The 18,975-nt window shown below is 40.5% G+C and overlaps 1 protein-coding gene across 3 annotated transcripts in view; it reads right to left on the bottom strand.

Annotated features, from left to right (window-relative positions):
• Positions 1 to 14,940, bottom strand: part of LOC111973981 (signal transducer and activator of transcription 4-like) — a 30,570-nt gene extending 15,630 nt beyond the window's left edge. For all 3 annotated transcript variants that reach the window (XM_024001471.2, XM_024001478.2, XM_024001462.2), the window contains exons 1-6: positions 14,389 to 14,940; positions 13,620 to 13,748; positions 10,827 to 10,962; positions 1,364 to 1,462; positions 797 to 968; positions 268 to 353 (exon numbers count right to left, since the gene is read on the bottom strand). In XM_024001471.2, coding sequence (XP_023857239.1) covers positions 268 to 353; positions 797 to 968; positions 1,364 to 1,462; positions 10,827 to 10,962; positions 13,620 to 13,748; positions 14,389 to 14,549 — 783 coding nt within the window. In that variant the 5' untranslated portion in view covers positions 14,550 to 14,940. The remainder of the gene's footprint in view (positions 1 to 267; positions 354 to 796; positions 969 to 1,363; positions 1,463 to 10,826; positions 10,963 to 13,619; positions 13,749 to 14,388) is intronic.
• Between the last annotated feature and the right edge of the window lie 4,035 nt (positions 14,941 to 18,975).

The following is an 18,975-nucleotide window of genomic DNA, read 5'->3' on the forward strand; positions in this document are numbered from 1 at the left end:
AATATTCATAGAGTTGTATAGACTTAAACTGCATCAGGCAGCAATTGCATAAGTACCTAACACAGTTATAAATGACAAATGGTGGCACCAATTCAAATAAAACGCACATTCACTCCCAGATAAGGGATCGCAGATAAGGGCTTTGACTGTTTACACGCTTCACAGGAAGCTTATAGTAACAACCATATAGAGTAAAAAAGGTGCAGCTGACAAACGTAGATGATTGCTGGTTTATCTAAATGTATGTATGTTACAGTGTCCCCACACCTTCCTCTTAAAGTCCAGGTTGTTGAGAATCTCCTGCAGTCGGTTCACTTCCTGTTTCATCCCCTCTGTGTTCCTGTCCGCCGGATCTGAGGGATACAAACACATCTAATATGACAGCGTGGGGGGGAAACTGTGGTAACACTTTAAAAGGGGCAATCTGGGATTTGTATGTACATTTTTAGACTTTCAAATGAATGCAGTATAGCCATTGATTATTGAAGAATATAACAAAAAGGTGGGGTGATCGCTATGTTGTAATTCAAATCCAAATTTGCCCATTTTAAGCCTATATGCTCACGATAAGTCTTACAACGCATTATAACCACATAATGCATTATACCTGCAGGGCTTAAGTAAAGTGTTACCCTTAGTTATTCAATAATTCCACCACATCAGGCCACCAGAGGGCAAGGCACAGCTATTGCCATATTACTTACAGCTATCCGATATTATATGCTCGCTATCAAATCATCTCAGATTTTAGGGGATAGGAGCTGGAAGTTGATTTCAGATTGGCCATATAGCTGACCTCGAGACTGGATAGTTTTGAAGCGGCAGTCAAAGTCATCTTGCATGTCCTCTAGACATTTCACTGCCTGGTCCAGCATCTGCACATTACTCCTGATCACTGCCACCCTGTTGTCCATGTTCTTCTGTCTCTCGAAGGCCACGGAATTCTGCAAAGACTTCTCCAACGGGCCCTGTCAAGAAGATATTGGAGGTTAACCACACACACATGTAGGATCTTAGATTTGAGCCAGTTTCCTACAGCAGGAAAATAATCCTGCAGCAACAGGATGTGAATTATTATGTGGATTATAATTAATGGGGTCAATACATTTTTCGTAAAGGATAATGACAAACTTTTGAAGCCTTTTAAACCTCAAATACACTACAAGTTTAACATTTCCTGCATTGCGGGAAAGTTCTCCAGCAACAGGGTGATCAAATTAAGATGCTACATCTGTATCCACACACACAGGCCTTTCTGTTGCACTTTAGTCTAAACTCTTCCTGCCTCTTTTCCCAGGTATTTTGAGGAAAGATAGATAAGAGGGGAAAATCACGGTTTCCTGGTGACATAAGAGTGACAGACCTGTTCCTGTATGTTGGCTGACGCGATGATACGACGCTCCTCTCTGAGGCTAGTGGAGATGACCCTGGCCATGAGCAGAGGGTAGACTTTGTATTTTATCTGAAACACACACACACACACAATATTTGAATCTCTTAGCAAAACTGCTAATGTGTTGGGTTGACAGTCGCTGGACCTGGGTTTGAGGTCTGGTGCGGGCTAACACCTTGAATTCGCTGCAATATTATGCTACTGCTCTCTACACCGCTTGACATATGCAGGCCCCTGCCTGCATGCGAGCTAAACCCAGTCCCACTGAAACCGTGTTGATTCAACAAGTTTGTGCCCAGTAGAAGTGCAATGTAATTTGTCAACGTATTTAACTTACTGTTGTTTTGAGGGTAACATTTAAACCACAGGATTATATCATGGTAACCCAGTTTCAACATAGACAAACCTTATATAAAATATGTTGAATTTGTACCTTTAAAACAACGTCAGATCTTTAACGTTATATCCACTATCAGAAGAAAATATATATATATATATATATGCTGGGCAGCACCTCCTACTGGAGAATTGATCCATCTACAGCTACCCTTTGGTCTCCCATCCAGGATTTTAATCAAACCCAGCCTTGCTTAGCTATTTTTGTCACTGACTAATACCAATGCACTATAGAGAGAATGATTGTGGAGCAATCTCCAGATAAAAACAAAATAGATTTACTGTTGCTATCGAAGTCATGCCAAAGGGTAGGTTTAACAGAGCAAATGAAATGTGACCATACTTTATCACTCAAATATCAATGATTCTATTTAGGACTAAATGTCATCAACAGCTATTGTTTAAAAAAAAAAGTTTACAACACATAGGCCTAGTGTTGCAAGCTCTGATCGATTTAAAATTGTAGGATATTGAATTGTATAACATTACTTTTATAGTTTCAGTAACCTCAATATGGCCATGGATGTGTTACTCATTTTAAGGTTGAACGTTAGATGACTTAATATTATTGAATTGTGTTTGGTTGACATTTGAATGAGATATATTCTGCTTGGATAGTGCCATCTGTACCATTGACTAGCTTTAAATTTCAGTTTGTTTTCAAATTAATTTGAAAATTAGTTTGATTCACGTCACCATCTCAACCAAAAATCTAACTTAAAGAATTAGGGCTAAACCAGTTGCTCAGATGGACAGCAGTAGATACATCTCCTTAAAAATGTTAATATTTGGTTGCGATGTCAACCAAACACAATTCAATAATATTAAGTCATCTAACATTCAACCTTAAAATGAGTAGCACATCCATCGCCATATTGAGGTTACTGAAACTATAAAAGTAATGTTATGTAGTCATATAAAAGCGTGCATGTTCACGATAGCATGCATAGAGTGTCGCAGGTCTGTGGAGATCTTCACAATCGCTGTAATATGCGTAGAATCTGGAACGGGCATTGATCACTTGCACCATGTACTTTTAACGTAATCTCAACTGCAATCCAGGTCATTTGGTTCTGCTATTAGATTAAGCACAGTGGACAACACAATCTGTTGTATAAATAAACAACATATCTGACATCGTATTCCCATTTGAACTTTTTTTTTTTTTTTTTTATGGGCAAAAGCCCAGTTTTAGACATTTGGGTGACAACTAAGCCAAAAAATCTGACATTGTTTTTCCATTGGAATTTGCTTGTCCTTTTTAAAGATGGTTGAAAGCATGGTGATAGCACATTGGAAATTCAACTAACTTTTGGCTGTCTTTTTGAGTGGGTGAATATAGGTTGTAATCTCATTGATCAACGACTCAACCAAATATTATTCATGTTGAAATGACGTGGTGTGCCCAGTGGGTCTCTGTCTCGGCTTGATCTGGAAATACGGTCCGGAGGCTCTGTACGGAGGGTGTGACGCAATTGTGGAGCATGAAGAGCCTTTTAGATTTGCCCTACTTTCTCCTTAGAATGTATAGTGTATTGACCAACAAGGAAGTATTTAACTTCAAAGGGGTTTTTCCCAGACACTGTAAATCCTTGAGTAACCTGAACCCACTGTACTGTCATTGCTCTCCACCGTGTCGTAGAATTACAACATGTTAATCACATTCCTCTTATATAAGAACGTAATCCTAGAATAGTACTCACTTTTTTTTAAACAATTTGTAGAGGCAACAGAACAGAGTTCTTAGAACTCTCATGTGTCGGTGTGAAGAGAGAGAAGCCTCAGATTTAACGTTGACAGTAGATTTAAGATGGCTTGGTGATAAGACAACATTCCATGATTAGTGTGTGTGCCTGTCTGTCGGTGCCAGGGAGACCCAACCTCCATTTATTTTAAAGGAAAGGACCTAGTAGTGTCTGTTGCATTAGTATTCCTGTATAAGCAAGCAGTAAATTAACTAGAGACAGATATTTGGTGCCATGTAAATCTTGATGTGTGTTGCATGAGAGCACAATGTACCTTTGTATACATTCTCTTATCTGTGAAATCTCATGAACATACAAGAGGATGGACTTTGCTATAAAATGCTGTGGCTTAGACCTGCTGGTTGGGCTCTCAACGAATCACCTACGGGTGGGTCGTTGACAAGCCCCTTTACTGCAGTAATTAAACGATAATGTTTGATTGTTTAGAGGAAGTCTAAAATGGTCTTTGATTAGAATAATTCCAAGTATCAGGTCTGCCATCAGCAAAAACCAAAGTCTACTATGACAGTGCGAACAAGGAGACATTTACTGTAAAAAGACCAGGCCTACATGGGCCGTGTTCATTAGGCACAAAATGTAAGAAAGAGGGAAACAGGGAGGTATTAGCAGAACTTATTCAATAAGAAATGCATGTTTTGCTACAGTGTATCCTAACGAACAAAACCATGAATGGACTTGCCCTCTGTACCCCTTAATTTGTTCCTTTCGTTAGCTTTAGCGGTCTCTGTGATCTGAACCCAGTTCTGGGCAAAACGTGTCTCAAACACCACATGCATCTTGCCATATTTTATCTGGTTTTGCAAAATGCCGCAGATTCTCTCAAGGCATCTGTGACAAAACGGAAAGTTTTGATGTGAACATATGAAACCTGATTTCTCTTTCAGTCTTTGTCTGTGACCAATGACAGGAGGGTGATTCAGTCTTGAAAACCCACACGATACCCTTTAAATCATCACAATGACAACTATAGCACAAACAAACAACGTCAGCTCAACAGTGTAATTCAGCCTACTGTATTCAGAGAAAGACAGTAAAACCCCCATCTATCATCCCTCTGACTTTGTTAGCTGATCAAGAGAAATCCCTTTAGAAAAATAGGTGCTGAGTGTTTGGCTCTACGAGTGTATGAAAGGCTATCTACAACCTAAAAAGGGTTATTTGGCTGTCCCCCGTAGGAGAACCCTTTGAAGAATCCTTTTGGTTTTCAGAGAGGGTTCTAACTAGAAGCAAAAAGGGTTTTACCTGGAACTTGGCTGGGGAGGCAGGTAGCCTATTGGTTTAGAGCATTGGGCCAGTAGCCAAGATTTTGCTGGTTTGAATCCCCGAGCGGTCTAGGTGAAATATCTGGCCCTAAACCCTAAATTGCTCCCGTAAGTCGCTCTGGATAAGAGCATCTGCTAAATGACTCAAATCAACAACAAAAAATTATTGTCAATGGTTCTCTTATGGGGACTGCTGAACCATTTTGTAACCTTTTTTCTTTAAGAGTGTAGCTTTAGATGAGACATAAGCACTGCAATCTTGATTTCCAGTTCTAATAGATTTGCATAGTGGGTTGAATGTATTCTTCATTCAGTGGGTCAATGCCATCACAACAAAATGCAATTCAGGTATGAAACATTGGGGAAGGGTTTTTTCGATTCATAAAATGCATTTCCATAGAATTCCCTAAATTGACTGAGTTCAAAAGAACAGACCCCAAACAGTGCTTGTATACCGTCAAGGAACACTCAGCACAAATTGTCTGGAAAGAGATATTTTCCGCCTGTCCTCTGTGCGTCATAGACATTACACCTAAACAACAACAAAATGCACATCGCCAAGCACCACCCCCAAGTCAAACCTCTCGATGTTCGTGCTTCTACTACCTCTGAGAAGCATAACACGATCTGCACACACATGAAATGGAAGTGTGGAAACCACAAGGTTCTGCTGAGGTATGTCTTTCCTACATCAGTTAGTGTAAACACAGAAATATGGCCCCATGCCCATCAACCTCAAACAGCCATTTTCTATTCCTGTTAGTGTTTTAAGGTACAATTCTCAGAGAATCTAAGAAATATACTACTTAGATTACTACTTATATATACTAAATATAGTCAATGTCCTGAGAGCTCAGCAAGACTCCGAACATGTTTCTTTGATTCGCCTCAATAGGGTAAGAGGTCAAATTATGACTGGGACAACACTTATCAGTGAAAGAATACTCAGTATGAGGAAGACCAATACACGTGTTAGCCAATCCCTAAAGCTACAAAAAAAAGACATCTATTGTCTTTCACTTCCCTATCCATACTGAACACACACACACTAACAGACTACTCCAGTCATATTCAACTAGTGGACCACTGTCTGGATCCGGAACCAGAATTTTGTTTTTTTGGAACTCAGTCAGGCTTTTAATACTTATACATACACAAAAGTATGTAGACACCCCTTCAAATTAGTGGATTCAGCTATTTCAGCCACACCCGTGGCTGACAGGTGTATAAACTCAAGCACACCGCCATGTAAATCTCCATAGACAAACATTGGCAGTAGAATGGTCTTACTGAAGAGCTCAAATTACTTTCAACGTGGAACCGTCATAGCATGCCACCTTTCCAACAGGTCAGTTTGTCAAATTTCTGCCCTGCTAGAGCTGCCCCGGTCAACTGTAAGTGCTGTTATTGTGAAGTGGAAACGTCTAGGAGCAACAAGGGCTCAGCCGCAAAATTTTAGGCCACAAGCTCACAGAATGGGACCACAGAGTGCTGAAGCGTGTAAAAATCTTTCCAGTAAAGGGAAATGTGACGTTCTAGACGATTCTGAGCCTTCCACTTTGTGGCAACAGATTGGAGAAGGTCCTTTCTTGTTTCAGCATGACAATGCCCCCGCGCACAAGGCGAGGTCCGTACCGAACTGGTTGTCGAGATCGGTGTGCAATAACTTGACTGGCTTGCACAGAGCACTGACCTTAACCCCTTTGGGATGAATTGGAACGCAGTCAGCGAGCCAGCCTAATCGCCGAACATCAGTGCCCGACCTCATTAATGCTCTTGGCTGAATGGAAGCAAGTCCCCACAGGAAATGTTCCAACATCTACTGGAAAGCCTTCCCAGAAGAGTGGAGGCTGTTATAGCAGCAAAGGGGGGGACCAACTCCATATTAATGCCCATGATTTTGCAATGAGGTGTTCGACGAACAGGTGTCCACATACTTTCGGTAATGTGGTGTACTTCCCCAGAGTCAGATGGACTAATGGATACCATTTGTATGTCTCTACATCCAGTATGAAGTAAGTTAGAGGTAGTTTTGAGAGCCAGTGCTTACTAGCGTTGGCACAGCTGTTCCCATAGACTTCCAGCCATTACGCTAGACAGCAACTTCCTTCAAACTGCATGCAGAAACATAAAAATGGTATCCATGAGTTCATCGGACTCTGGGGAAGTAGATAAAGGGCTTCATTGCCAAAATCCTTAAGTATCCCTTTAACGTACTGCTGCTGAGAGTTGTAATAGTAGAATGCACAAGGATCAATTTCGAAATTTGGTAGGGCATGGGCAGTATTCATCTTGTTATGTCATTCACTGACAGACCTTAGATATTTTTTACCTATCAGAAATGTCCACTTTATCAACTACTGGCCATGTTAGCTAGATGGGTTAGTTAGGCTAACCAGCCATCTAAATATTGTAGTTATCATGAGCAGATTACGTGCCCAGGGGCTTCGACCCCGAGAGGATCCCCATTGACTCAGGTATCATAACAGACATAAGACATGGCAAAATGTGTAGAATTGCAGGGAATGAGCTTTAAAACGGCAAAATGTTCTCTCCYCCAACAAGAGGGGTAGGAACGGTTTGAACAGTTCGATTCGCATAGGTTGAGTTTGTTACTAAGCTGATAAACAACAATATCCATCCAGACCTTTGCCATCTAGGGGATGTGTGACCAGACCTTTTCAAGTAGTTGATTAACCGTGGACTACACAGTGCCACTCCCCATTAGCAGGAAGTTATGGGTTGGTTGTACTAGGTCTGGTGGTCACGAAATTGTCAGCCGGTGATTGTCAAGCAAATAACTGTCGGTCTCACGGTAATTGACCATTAATTAACAAACACATTTAGCATCTCCTGGCTTCCACACATGGCCTGGCCTACAAGCCACTGATGCTGAACTTCGGAACATCTACATTTGAAAAAGTCTAATAAATCCATTAATTTTAGACCGGTCTAAAGAAGCATGATAAGAAAATGTAGTCTATTTCAGAAGAACAGAATAGCATACTCTGAGTTGTCCTTATGTTAGGTCCTGATCTGACTATGCCAAATGGCTGTGGGCTACACTAGTTCATTTAGCAGACACGATTTGCTTAGAATTCCGTGGCATTATTTTATAGTAGGAAGAATACAATTGAACAAAGCTGAATAAAATAGGATGTTTTCGCCAAACGATTTGAGGGAGTGTGCACATGTGACTATTCTGTGTTGAGCGGTTAAGAAATAGGTATTCTTATATGCTTAATTTAGAGTTATTAATGTAACTTTAATTGTCCTACAAATGTTGGGCTATATGTTTAGATTTTTAATACATTGTAAGTCTGCATGATGATTTGAAAAAAGGTGCTAGAAAGACATGAGCTCTGCTTTGTTTTTTTGCACAGGTTGTACACACTACATCAGTCTCTCATTCATAATTTGACAAGCACTTGATAATGCCTAGAATTTCACAGCGGCATCTCCTTTGTGTGGCCGTAATGCACCCTAAAAAAACTAAAAAAACATGCCTTTTGTGGCCAGTGGCTGTTGTGCCCTTCTCCTCGAGTACTGCGCACTCCATCACGTGATCAGGTCTTTCTCGCAGGCTACAAGTGAAGACAGACACATCGGGGAGGCAACTGCTCGCGTCCTTATCCAATTCCAAGATGCATATTGAAGATATTGGAAAAAGTGTCCACATTTACTTTTCGTCAGCCAACAAGATGAGTAGGCCTAACAAACAGCAAAAGTACTATCCTATGTCAATCTACTATCCCCCATAGTACAAAAGTTGACCTATTCTATTCTCTGCAAGAAATAAAGGGCATTATCGCTTTTATACAATGGGTTACCAACATGTTAAAATAATGATCAACATATTTTGATATTTTTTTATTTATTTTGATTAATTTATTCATACCATTTCATCCTTCCATTCTGTATACTTCTGGTCCCTCTTTGGACACTGTGTTAACTAACCTCCAGACGAGCTTCAATGCCATACAACTCTCCTTCCGTGGCCTCCAACTGCTCTTAAACGCAAGTAAAACTAAATGCATGCTATTCAACCGATCATTGCCCGCACCTGCTCGCCCGTCCAGCATCACTACTCTGGACGGCTCTGACTTAGAATACGTGGACAACTACAAATACCTAGGTGTCTGGTTAGACTGTAAACTCTCCTTCCAGACTCACATTAAGCATCTCCAATCCAAAATTAAATCTAGAATCGCAACAAAGCATCCTTCACTCATGCTGCCAAACATACCCTCGTAAAACTGACCATCCTACCGATACCTCGACTTCATGGATGTCATCTATAAAATAGCCTCCAACACTCTKCTCAACAAACTGGATGCAGTCTATCACAGTGCCATCCGTTTTGTCACCAAAGCCCCATACACTACCCACCATTGCGACCTGTACGCTCTCGTTGGTTGGCCCTCGCTTCATACTCGTCGCCAAACCCACTGGCTACCGGTTATCTACAAGTCTCTGCTAGGTAAAGCCCCGCCTTATCTCAGCTCACTGGTCACCATAGCAGCACCCACTCGTAGCACGCGCTCCAGCAGGTATATCTCACTGGTCACCCCCAAAGCCAATTCCTCCTTTGGTCGTCTTTCCTTCCAGTTCTCTGCTGCCAATGACTGGAACGAACTGCAAAAACCATCAGCAGCGTCAGAGGTTGGAGAAGCCTAATTACCGTGACTGAAGGGTCACGTGGAATTTGACTGCCTCGTAAACACCGGGGTGTGGCGGTAATACGGTCACCGCAACAGCCCTAGGTTGTACTAAATCACCTCAATGCTTGAATGCATCAATTTCAAGGAGAGACTTATCAATGTTGGATATGCATGGTGTATGGTAGGCTGGCAAACTGATTTAGCGCAGCATTCAGTCGGGTTTTAACTAGGTTAGGTGTATGCAGGGCTCTAAAGTACGACCATTTTGGTCACATATGCTCCTAAGTCATTTGCTGTGCGACCTGGAATTTTATTTTGAGAGTACTAGTGGGACTACAAAAATATATCACCCAGGATAATTCTTGCTACAATTAGGCTTTGCTGTACCGCTGCCACTGAGTGCCATACACCACAGTCCCGTACACAGCAATCAATTGCACTTACAGGCCTACGGCTGGCCAATCAGTTAGCTCAAATTACAGTGTCTGCAGCTTCCTCGAGCACACAGCAAACTTTATACTGTGAGATTTCTAAACTTTTACAACTATGACTAGAGAGACCGTCAACGAATAGAGCAAATAGCTGCTGTTTTTACGAGTGAGTTCATCTTTTGTTTTTATTCAGCACCGTCAACACTTTTTGAAGCCATAAAATGTGCTTCCTGTACTCGCACTTCAACCAGAACTGCAAAGAATGAGTAGTTGAGTGTAGGCTTGCATTGTTATTATTAGCGGAGGGATGGTGAGAGGCGGACCCTCTGCTGCTCTCTCCCCCCATCCGCTGAACCTGACCATCAGATGCAGGCACTATCAGTCCAGTAAAACATTTTTTTACAATAATTATTTACATGTATGCTCACTCAAGTAATACAATGGAGCCACTACCGGTGTGATCATATACCTCAAGTTTTGAAAGAATTAAAAAAACTACCTTGCCAACAACATTGGCAGGGCATTTCAAGCATAGCCAATATGCAGTGATAATGTATTGGGCTTATAGCCTACTGCACAAACCTCATCGCTACCGAACTGTTTTTAAGTGTAAACTAATCGGAACAGTGGATTTCAGCATGCAGGTATTTGTATCAACATTTTAGCTTTTTAMAATAAACAATGTATTTGAAGGGTTATTCGTTTCTAGGGCACAGCATGTGCTTCAAACGTAGCTAGAATTCATATTGGCCCAATAAAGGCTTTATCTAAATCAATGTACAAATCCGCTTTTCTGATGCTCCTGAATGTTATGTTGTGCGCCTAATTTTAAAGTTGGAAGCACCAGTGCTACCAATTATTTTTTGGGTTGTTTTTGCCCTGGGTGTATGGTATTGTAAGGGAGGTTGTTGTGGCACCTGTAACTGCTTGTTGATGTTCTTCAGGTTGTGTCTTTGTAGGAAGTTCTGTTCCTGAGAATACTGCCTGTCCAACTGAGACAGGAGATTGCTGAGGAGAACTGTCGCCATGGACTCATGGTTTGCGGCCATATCCCTGAAAAAGGCACATACACTTTCTCTTAGCTTTGTATCCAATTTCACCGTGTTTAATCCAAATGTGATTAATAAGAACATGTAGAAGATACATTGAGTATTCAAAACATCACGAAACACCTGCTCTTTCCATGACATAGACCGACCAGGTGAATCCAGATGAAAGCTATAATCCCATATTAATGTCACTTGTTAAATCAACTTCAAATCAGTGTAGACGAAGGGGAGGAGACAGGTTATTGAGGGATTTTTAAGCAATTGAGACATGGATTGTGTATGTGTGCCATTCAGAGGGTGAATGGGCAAGACAAAAGATTTAAGTGCCTTTGAACAGGTTATGGTAGTAGGTGCCAGGCACACCGGTTTGTGTCAAGAACTGCAACGCTGCTGAGTTTCACACGGAACAGTTTCCCGTGTGTATCAAGAATGGTCCACCCACCCAAAGGATATCCAGCCAATTTGACACAACTGTGGGAAGCATTGGAGGCAATATGGGCCAGCATCCCTGTGGAACACTTGACACCTGAGGGGGGGGGGGGTATAAAAAGGTGAGTTTTGCACCAGATTTAGCTGACAGATAACTTACAGCTGCAGTCTCGCCGGGTGAACATATAAAACATGAAAACATTATGTACAAACAGACATTTTAAAAACAGAGATCAGGGACATACAGTGGGGCAAAAAAGTATTTAGTCAGCCACCAATTGTGCAAGTTCTACCACAAAAAGATGAGCCTGTAATTTCATCATAGGTACACTTCAACTATGACAGACAAAATGAGAAAAGAAAATCCAGAAAATCACATGTAGGATTTTAATGAATTTATTTGCAAATTATGGTGGAAAATAAGTATTTGGTCACCTACAAACAAGCAAGATTTCTGGCTCTCACAGACCTGTAACTTCTTCTTTAAGAGGCTCCTCTGTCCTCCACTCGTTACCTGTATTAATGGCACCTGGTTGAACTTGTTATCAGTATAAAAGACACCGTTCCACAACCTCAAACAGACACACTCCAAACTCCACTATGGCCAAGACCAAAGAGCTGTCAAAGGACACCAGAAACAAAATTGTAGACCTGCACCAGGCTGTGAAGACTGAATCTGCAATAGGTAAGCAGCTTGGTTTGAAGAAATCAACTGTGGGAGCAATTATTAGGAAATGAAGACATACAAGACCACTGATAATCTCCCTCGATCTGGGGCTCCACGCAAGATCTCACCCCGTGGGGTCAAAATGATCACAAGAACGGTGAGCAAAAATCCCAGAACCACACGGGGGACCTAGTGAATGACCTGCAGAGAGCTGGGACCAAGTAACAAAGCCTACCATCAGTAACACACTACGCCGCCAGGGACTCAAATCCTGCAGTGCCAGACGTGTCCCCCTGTTAAGCCAGTACATGTCCAGGCCCGTCTGAAGTTTGCTAGAGAGCATTTGGATGATCCAGAAGAAGATTGGAGAATGTCATATGGTCAGATGAAACCAAAAATAACTTTTTGTAAAAACTCAACTCGTCTTGTGGAGGACAAAGAATGCTGAGTTGCACCAAAGAACCACCATACCGACTGTGAAGCATGGGGGTGGAAACATCATGCTTTGGGGCTGTTTTTCTGCAAAGGGACCAGGACGACTGATCCGTGTAAAGGAAAGAATGAATGGGCCATGTATCGTGAGTTTATGAGTGAAAACCTCCTTCCATCAGCAAGGGCATTGAAGATGAAACGTGGCTGGGTCTTTCAGCATGACAATGATCCCAAACACACCGCCCGGGAAACGAAGGAGTGGCTTCATAAGAAGCATTTCAAGGTCCTGGAGTGGCCTAGCCAGTCTCCAGATCTCAACCCCATAGAAAATCTTTGGAGGGAGTTGAAAGTCCGTGTTGCCCAGCAACAGCCCCAAAACCTCACTGCTCTAGAGGAGATCTGTATGGAGGAATGGGCCAAAATACCAGCAACAGTGTGTGAAAACCTTGTGAAGACTTACAGAAAACATTTGACCTCTGTCATTGCCAACAAAGGGTATATAACAAAGTATTGAGATAAACTTTTGTTATTGACCAAATACTTATTTTCCACCATAATTTGCAAATAAATTCACAAAAAATCCTACAATGTGATTTTCTGGAATTTCTTTTCTCATTTTGTCTGTCATAGTTGAAGTGTACCTATGATAAATTACAGGCCTCTCATCTTTTTAAGTGGGTGAACTTGCACAATTGGTGGCTGACTAAATACTTTTTTGCCCCACTGTAGCTGTGGGACCTGATAATATTAAGTAAACTTCAAAATAAAGGAGAGCCGCACACTCTAGGAGCTCAGATGCAAAAATTGAATTACCATACCCTGATGAAGACAGCTTGGCTGTCYAAACGTTGGTAATTAAATTTTTGCTTCTGAGCTCCTAGAGTGTGCGGCTCTCCTTTATTTTTAAGTTCTCTACTCCGCTAGCCAGCACCTCYCCTAAATAGGTGTGCGTTTCTTTTTATTCTAAAATATTTGTAAAGTACCCATCAAAAAATAAATATTGCACAGTTAATGCACCTATTGAGATTAAGACACAGTATTCCAGTGTTGTAGTGTAGTATTTTGACACTCCAAACCAAATGCATACATGTGTGCAAACACACATACACAGACACCCGTACAGATACACTCACCAGTCCTGGCTTTCAATCCAGTCAGAAAGCACCTGCCGAATTCCCATAGGGAAGTTGTCATCATAYAGGTAGTCCACCTGCTCCAGGTATTTGAACTCGAGCTGTTGAATTTGTTTCCATTGACTCATTCTGTGGTACAATGCCAACACAAAAGCATATTAAAAACGCTAAAATAAATTACACTTCTGAGAGGGTCATTGAAGGAGCAGTGCTTTTAGAATTAAGCTTATTTTTGTCCAGATAAGTAATAGTTTATGATTGTGCTCTTTTTGAACAGTCTACACATTATAAAACTGTGCTGRATATTGTGTTTCATTTACGGTATCAAATCAAAACTTGATTTGCCACATGGGCCGAATTCAACAAGTGTAGACTTTACCGTGAAATGCTTACTTACAAGCCAGTTCAAGGAGAATAAAATATTTACCAAGTAGGCCAAAATAAAAAGTAACACAATAAGAATAACYAMYKRYWYMKRAMYMYSKYSSYGCACCGGTACCGAGTCAGTGTGCAGGGGTACAGGCTAGTTGAGGTAATCTGTACATGTAGATGGACGCGAAGTTACTATGCATAGGTAACAAACAAACAAACAGCGAGTATCAGCAGTGTTACCATCACTTCCGACTTATTGTAATTCACATTTTACAGCAGCATTAGCTTTTCTTACCTTTATTTCTGTAGCGGACCAGGATTTAAAAAAATGTATACTGTAGTCATTGACTATCAAAACATAGTTGTTTGTGAGACGTCACTGTTTGTGAAAGCTTACCTGTGACTTTCGACMCGGTGCTCCATCACATAAATATCCACCGTACACAAGTCATGAGATTGTTTTTCAGTTGTTTCCTCTTGAAGCCTTCGTGAATTCCGACCAGAGACTTCTTTTACGATGATCGTCACGTAATAGGCCTGCCCTATAGGTTTTGTCATCTTCCTCCCACACAACCTGGTCTCAGAGCATTTCGTATTATTCTGTACATAAACCCGTTTCTTATGATGTGTTAGATTTCATATGATTGCGAAAAGACAGGTGGACGGGTGGTTGTATAACAAAAATGTCTAGCAACCCAAAGGTTGAGAGTTCAAATCTTATCACGGTCAACTTTAGCATTTTAGCTAATTAGCGACTTTTCAACTACTTACTACTTTTTAGTTACTTTGCAACTACTTAGCATGTTAGCTAACCCTAACCTTAACTCGTTTAGAAAACCCTTTACCTAACTCTAACCTTAACCCTTTAACCTAACTCCTAAATTTAACATTAATCTTAACCCGTAGCCTAGCTAACGTTAGCGAGCTAACTAYCTGAATGGAGTGTTTCTGGAAGTGGGCGTGTGTGGATCATCAGCAATGCTTGTAACTATTGCTTTACACAAATCATTATTCTTCGAGTTAAAAATAAAGGTGTCATTGTATGCTGATGATTAATGTTTTCTTTTAAATCCACAATTTGGATCCCTCTACAGCCTCATAGAGGATCTAGATAATTTTTCTAACCTCTGGATTACAAKCAAATTATGATAAYTGTACTATATTAGTATTGGATCACAAAAAAACACAACTTTTACATTACCGTGTAGTTTACCAATWAAATYGTCTGARGGKGATGTGGACATACTCAGTAAACATATCCCCAAATAAATAAATTCTCACTCCAATACATTTTAATAGAAAGTTAGCAAAAATAGATAAGATCTTGCTACCATGGATAGGAAAATACCTGTCTATTTGTGGAAAAATCACCCTGATTAACTCTTTAATCATATCCCAGTTTATCTGTTTTCRTATGATCTTGCCTACACCTAGCGAAGTTACTTAAATTATATGAGGATAAAATATTCAATTTTATTTGGAACGGCAAGCCAGACAAAWTTAAACGTGCCTATTTATATAATGAATATGAATTCGGAGGGCAGAAATTCTTACATATTAAAGCATTAGACCTATCACTAAAGTCTTCAGTCATAAAAGCAGTTGTATTTGATTCCGAACTGGCTCTCTAGCAAATTAGTAAGAATGTCTCACCCTATGTTCAAGAAAGGCCTTTTTCCCTTTATTCAGATTACAACCTCTCACTTTAAGTTATTTGAAAAGGAAATCATCTACCAAATATCGATATTTTAAAACAAGCCATAGAAAGTTGGTTGCAATTTCAATTTAATCCACAAAAAAAAAACATAACAAACAATACAACAAATATTGTGGTTAAACTCAAATATACTAATAGATTKTTTTTWTTTTWTTTGAAAAAGGAAGAATGTTTGTAAATTATATCATAAATTGGACTGGTGGAGTTGTCACACATGTAGCTTACAAAAATATATGGAAATGTCTGCTCTATGGAAACGTCTGCTCTACCCAAAATTACAACCAACTAATTGCAGCATTACCGCAGAAATGGAAGAGGGAAGTGGAAGGGGGAAAAAGTAGGGAACATGTCTGTCGGCCCTGTCTTAACGACCATAATTGGTTAAAGAAAATTGTGATAAATAAAAAAGTATACCAGTTTCATTTAAGGACCAAAAATTGACTGCTGTTCCATATAGAGGATGTATGTCAATGATGAGAGTCAACACAATAAGCAAAATATTCCCAAATATGCAACTTGTCACGCCTGCTCTCCCTCCCTAGTGCTCGAGGGCGCCAGGCTGCCCTTCATTACTGTGGAAGGACCACCAGAGGGCAGGCTGGGCTCACGGATAGTAGCCCAACAAGGCATGGGAGACAAGGTAACCAGAGGCAATTAAGCACAGCTGACGGTACTAATGAGATATTCTCCTTCCCCTATAAGAGAGAGTATGGAACCCGCAGAGGAGGGGGAAAAACTATCTCTGGAAGATGGCCACCGAGACAGAGGAGCTATCCATGAAGAACCACTAAGCCGATGACAATCCTGTGACTTTTGTTGTAGTTTAAAGATAATCGTATTATGTTCCTGTTTGATCTGGAGAAGAAGATGTATGTTTTTTCCTTGGGAGATTTTCATTGATTATGTTGCAGTGTTTGTGTTGACCAAATGCCCTCAATGGAGAACTGTGTTCAATCAAGAAAACCTACTCCTGACTCGTTTATTCCACCTTTCCGCTTTAGAGTGACGCCCAATTACTTGGTCCGCTCACATTACGCACACCTGTCACCATCATTACGCGCAGCAGCGCTCATTGGACTCACCTGGACTCCTTCCCTTTGTTGATTGCCCCATCTATAACTGTCTGCTCCCATTTGTTCCTTGTGTCTGCATTAATGTTGTTATGTGTTCATGTCCAGACGCTGTCCTGTCCTGTTCCATGTCCGTTGCCATTAAATGTTCCCTCCCTGTACCTGCTTCTCGTCTCTACCAGCGTTGATCCTTACACAACTATCATAACAAGCCTACTGTACCAAAAACAGTCAAATGTAACTATAATCATTTTTAAAGGTGGAGATGTTTAAATTGTCCCTTGACAATGATTTTATGTTTTATAGTTAATTTCCTGCAATTCTATACATTTTACCATGGGGCGGAGAGATTAATTTGCACAGGGTGGAGATCATTTGTTGCAGTTTTAAAGCAAACTTCCAGAAATTCTAGGTCTCAAGGGACCCTACTTTGAGCCAATGACACGTCTTTTGGACATCAACATTCTAACAGTCCAATAAATCAATTCCATATATGCTATTGGACAAATAATCCCTTGATTGTGTTTATGAAGGTCTTAGGTAACAGAATACGATTATTATTATTCTTAAAACAAGAGTTTTTATTATGTACTGTAGGCTATATGTAAACCCCCTCCCACACAAAAATACAGAATTTCAAGTGTTGAATACATTTTATTCGTGGAGTGCCATTGTACAACTATGAAACAAAAAGTATGTGCGTTGAAACACAGTAACAGCTTCTTACAATGACAAAACAAATATAAATACCATAATTCAGCAAGACATGGTCCCGTGAATCGAACCCTCCATGGCGTTGCACACAACATGCTCCACCGACATACTTAACACAGTTTACTGATATTTACAAATTGTAAAGCAAAGTAAATTATTAGTGTATCCTTCATTGTGACAGATACCTCTGAAGAGACACATCCAAGAACATCACTGAAAACTAAAGTAATCTAATGAACTACACTACTGCTACTACTAGTACATCATGAAAAACACTAAAAATGATCAATTACTGCAATGACATTTATTTCAATTTTGAAATATACAGTGCCTAGTGAAAGTCTATGGCATCAACACTTGGGGKGGCAGGTAGCCTAGTGTTTAGAGCGTTGGGCCAGTAACCAAAAGTGTTGCTAGATTGAATCCCGAGTTGACATGGTAAAAATCTGTTCTACCCCTGAACAAGGCTGTTCCACTGTTCCTAGACCGTCATTGTAAATAAAAATGTGTTCTTAACTGACTTGCCTAGTTAAATAAAAACTAATTCACAGTGGAACAATGATTAATTTTCAAGCAACAACAACGAAGAAAGCAAAGTCATGTTAATCTTACGCAAAACAGCATCTGCTGTCTCAACACTTTGCAGTATTTGCAATTAATTTTGAGCAAAGTCCCGCCCAAGGATCTCCCCCAAGTTTGGTTGGGTACAGCGAGTCCATGATGAGTTCTTGCCGTCTGGTTGTCCAACTGTACCACACCACAATGGGATCTCTTTGAAATTGTGACGGCAGCTCATGGTGACGTTCTCTCCATCCAGTGTGAATTGAGGTCTGTTGGTGGGCACACCAGCAAGCACATGTATAATTATTCATGATCTATTTCATGTTATTACACATTTTCTTGTTCCACWATGAAACAAATATGTTTTGTAATTACACGTSCTGAAAGTCYTCTGTGAATTACCATGTTAATAATGCCAAACATGTAACTACACAGGGCCACGTAGTCCCAGGGTTGATATGATGTTGATATGTGGATCTTAATAAACTGCAACCTGGTAACAACACTTGCAACAAGGCACACATTGCCATTAACCACTAGTCTATTGACGCACCAGTGTGTCAATCTACTGTAAGTAACATAATTAAAAAATCCCCATCAAAATCTTAAATTTAAGATAGAAATACCTATTTTTTGCTGAGCTACGTCTTAATCCTCCCTATACGCCTATGGCGGCCTTCCGCATCTGCGGTGGAAGGTGTCTGAGCTACTGCGGTGCTTGTCAGACCATGAGACATCCCAAAAATTGGTATTCTCACAAAAACATCTGTAGCGTCCGAACCGTACAAACTAATGTGACTGTGGAAAGGGGAGATTCGCAAGAACACAATGGTGTTCTCTGTTTTGCTCTATGACCCCACAAGTGTCAGGACTTGTCTGGTAACCGGTATCCGTTTAAAACATTTATGGGTGTACGGAGGTA

This window comes from Salvelinus sp. IW2-2015, linkage group LG2 (assembly GCF_002910315.2).
Source record: "Salvelinus sp. IW2-2015 linkage group LG2, ASM291031v2, whole genome shotgun sequence".
Taxonomy (NCBI): domain Eukaryota; kingdom Metazoa; phylum Chordata; class Actinopteri; order Salmoniformes; family Salmonidae; genus Salvelinus; species Salvelinus sp. IW2-2015.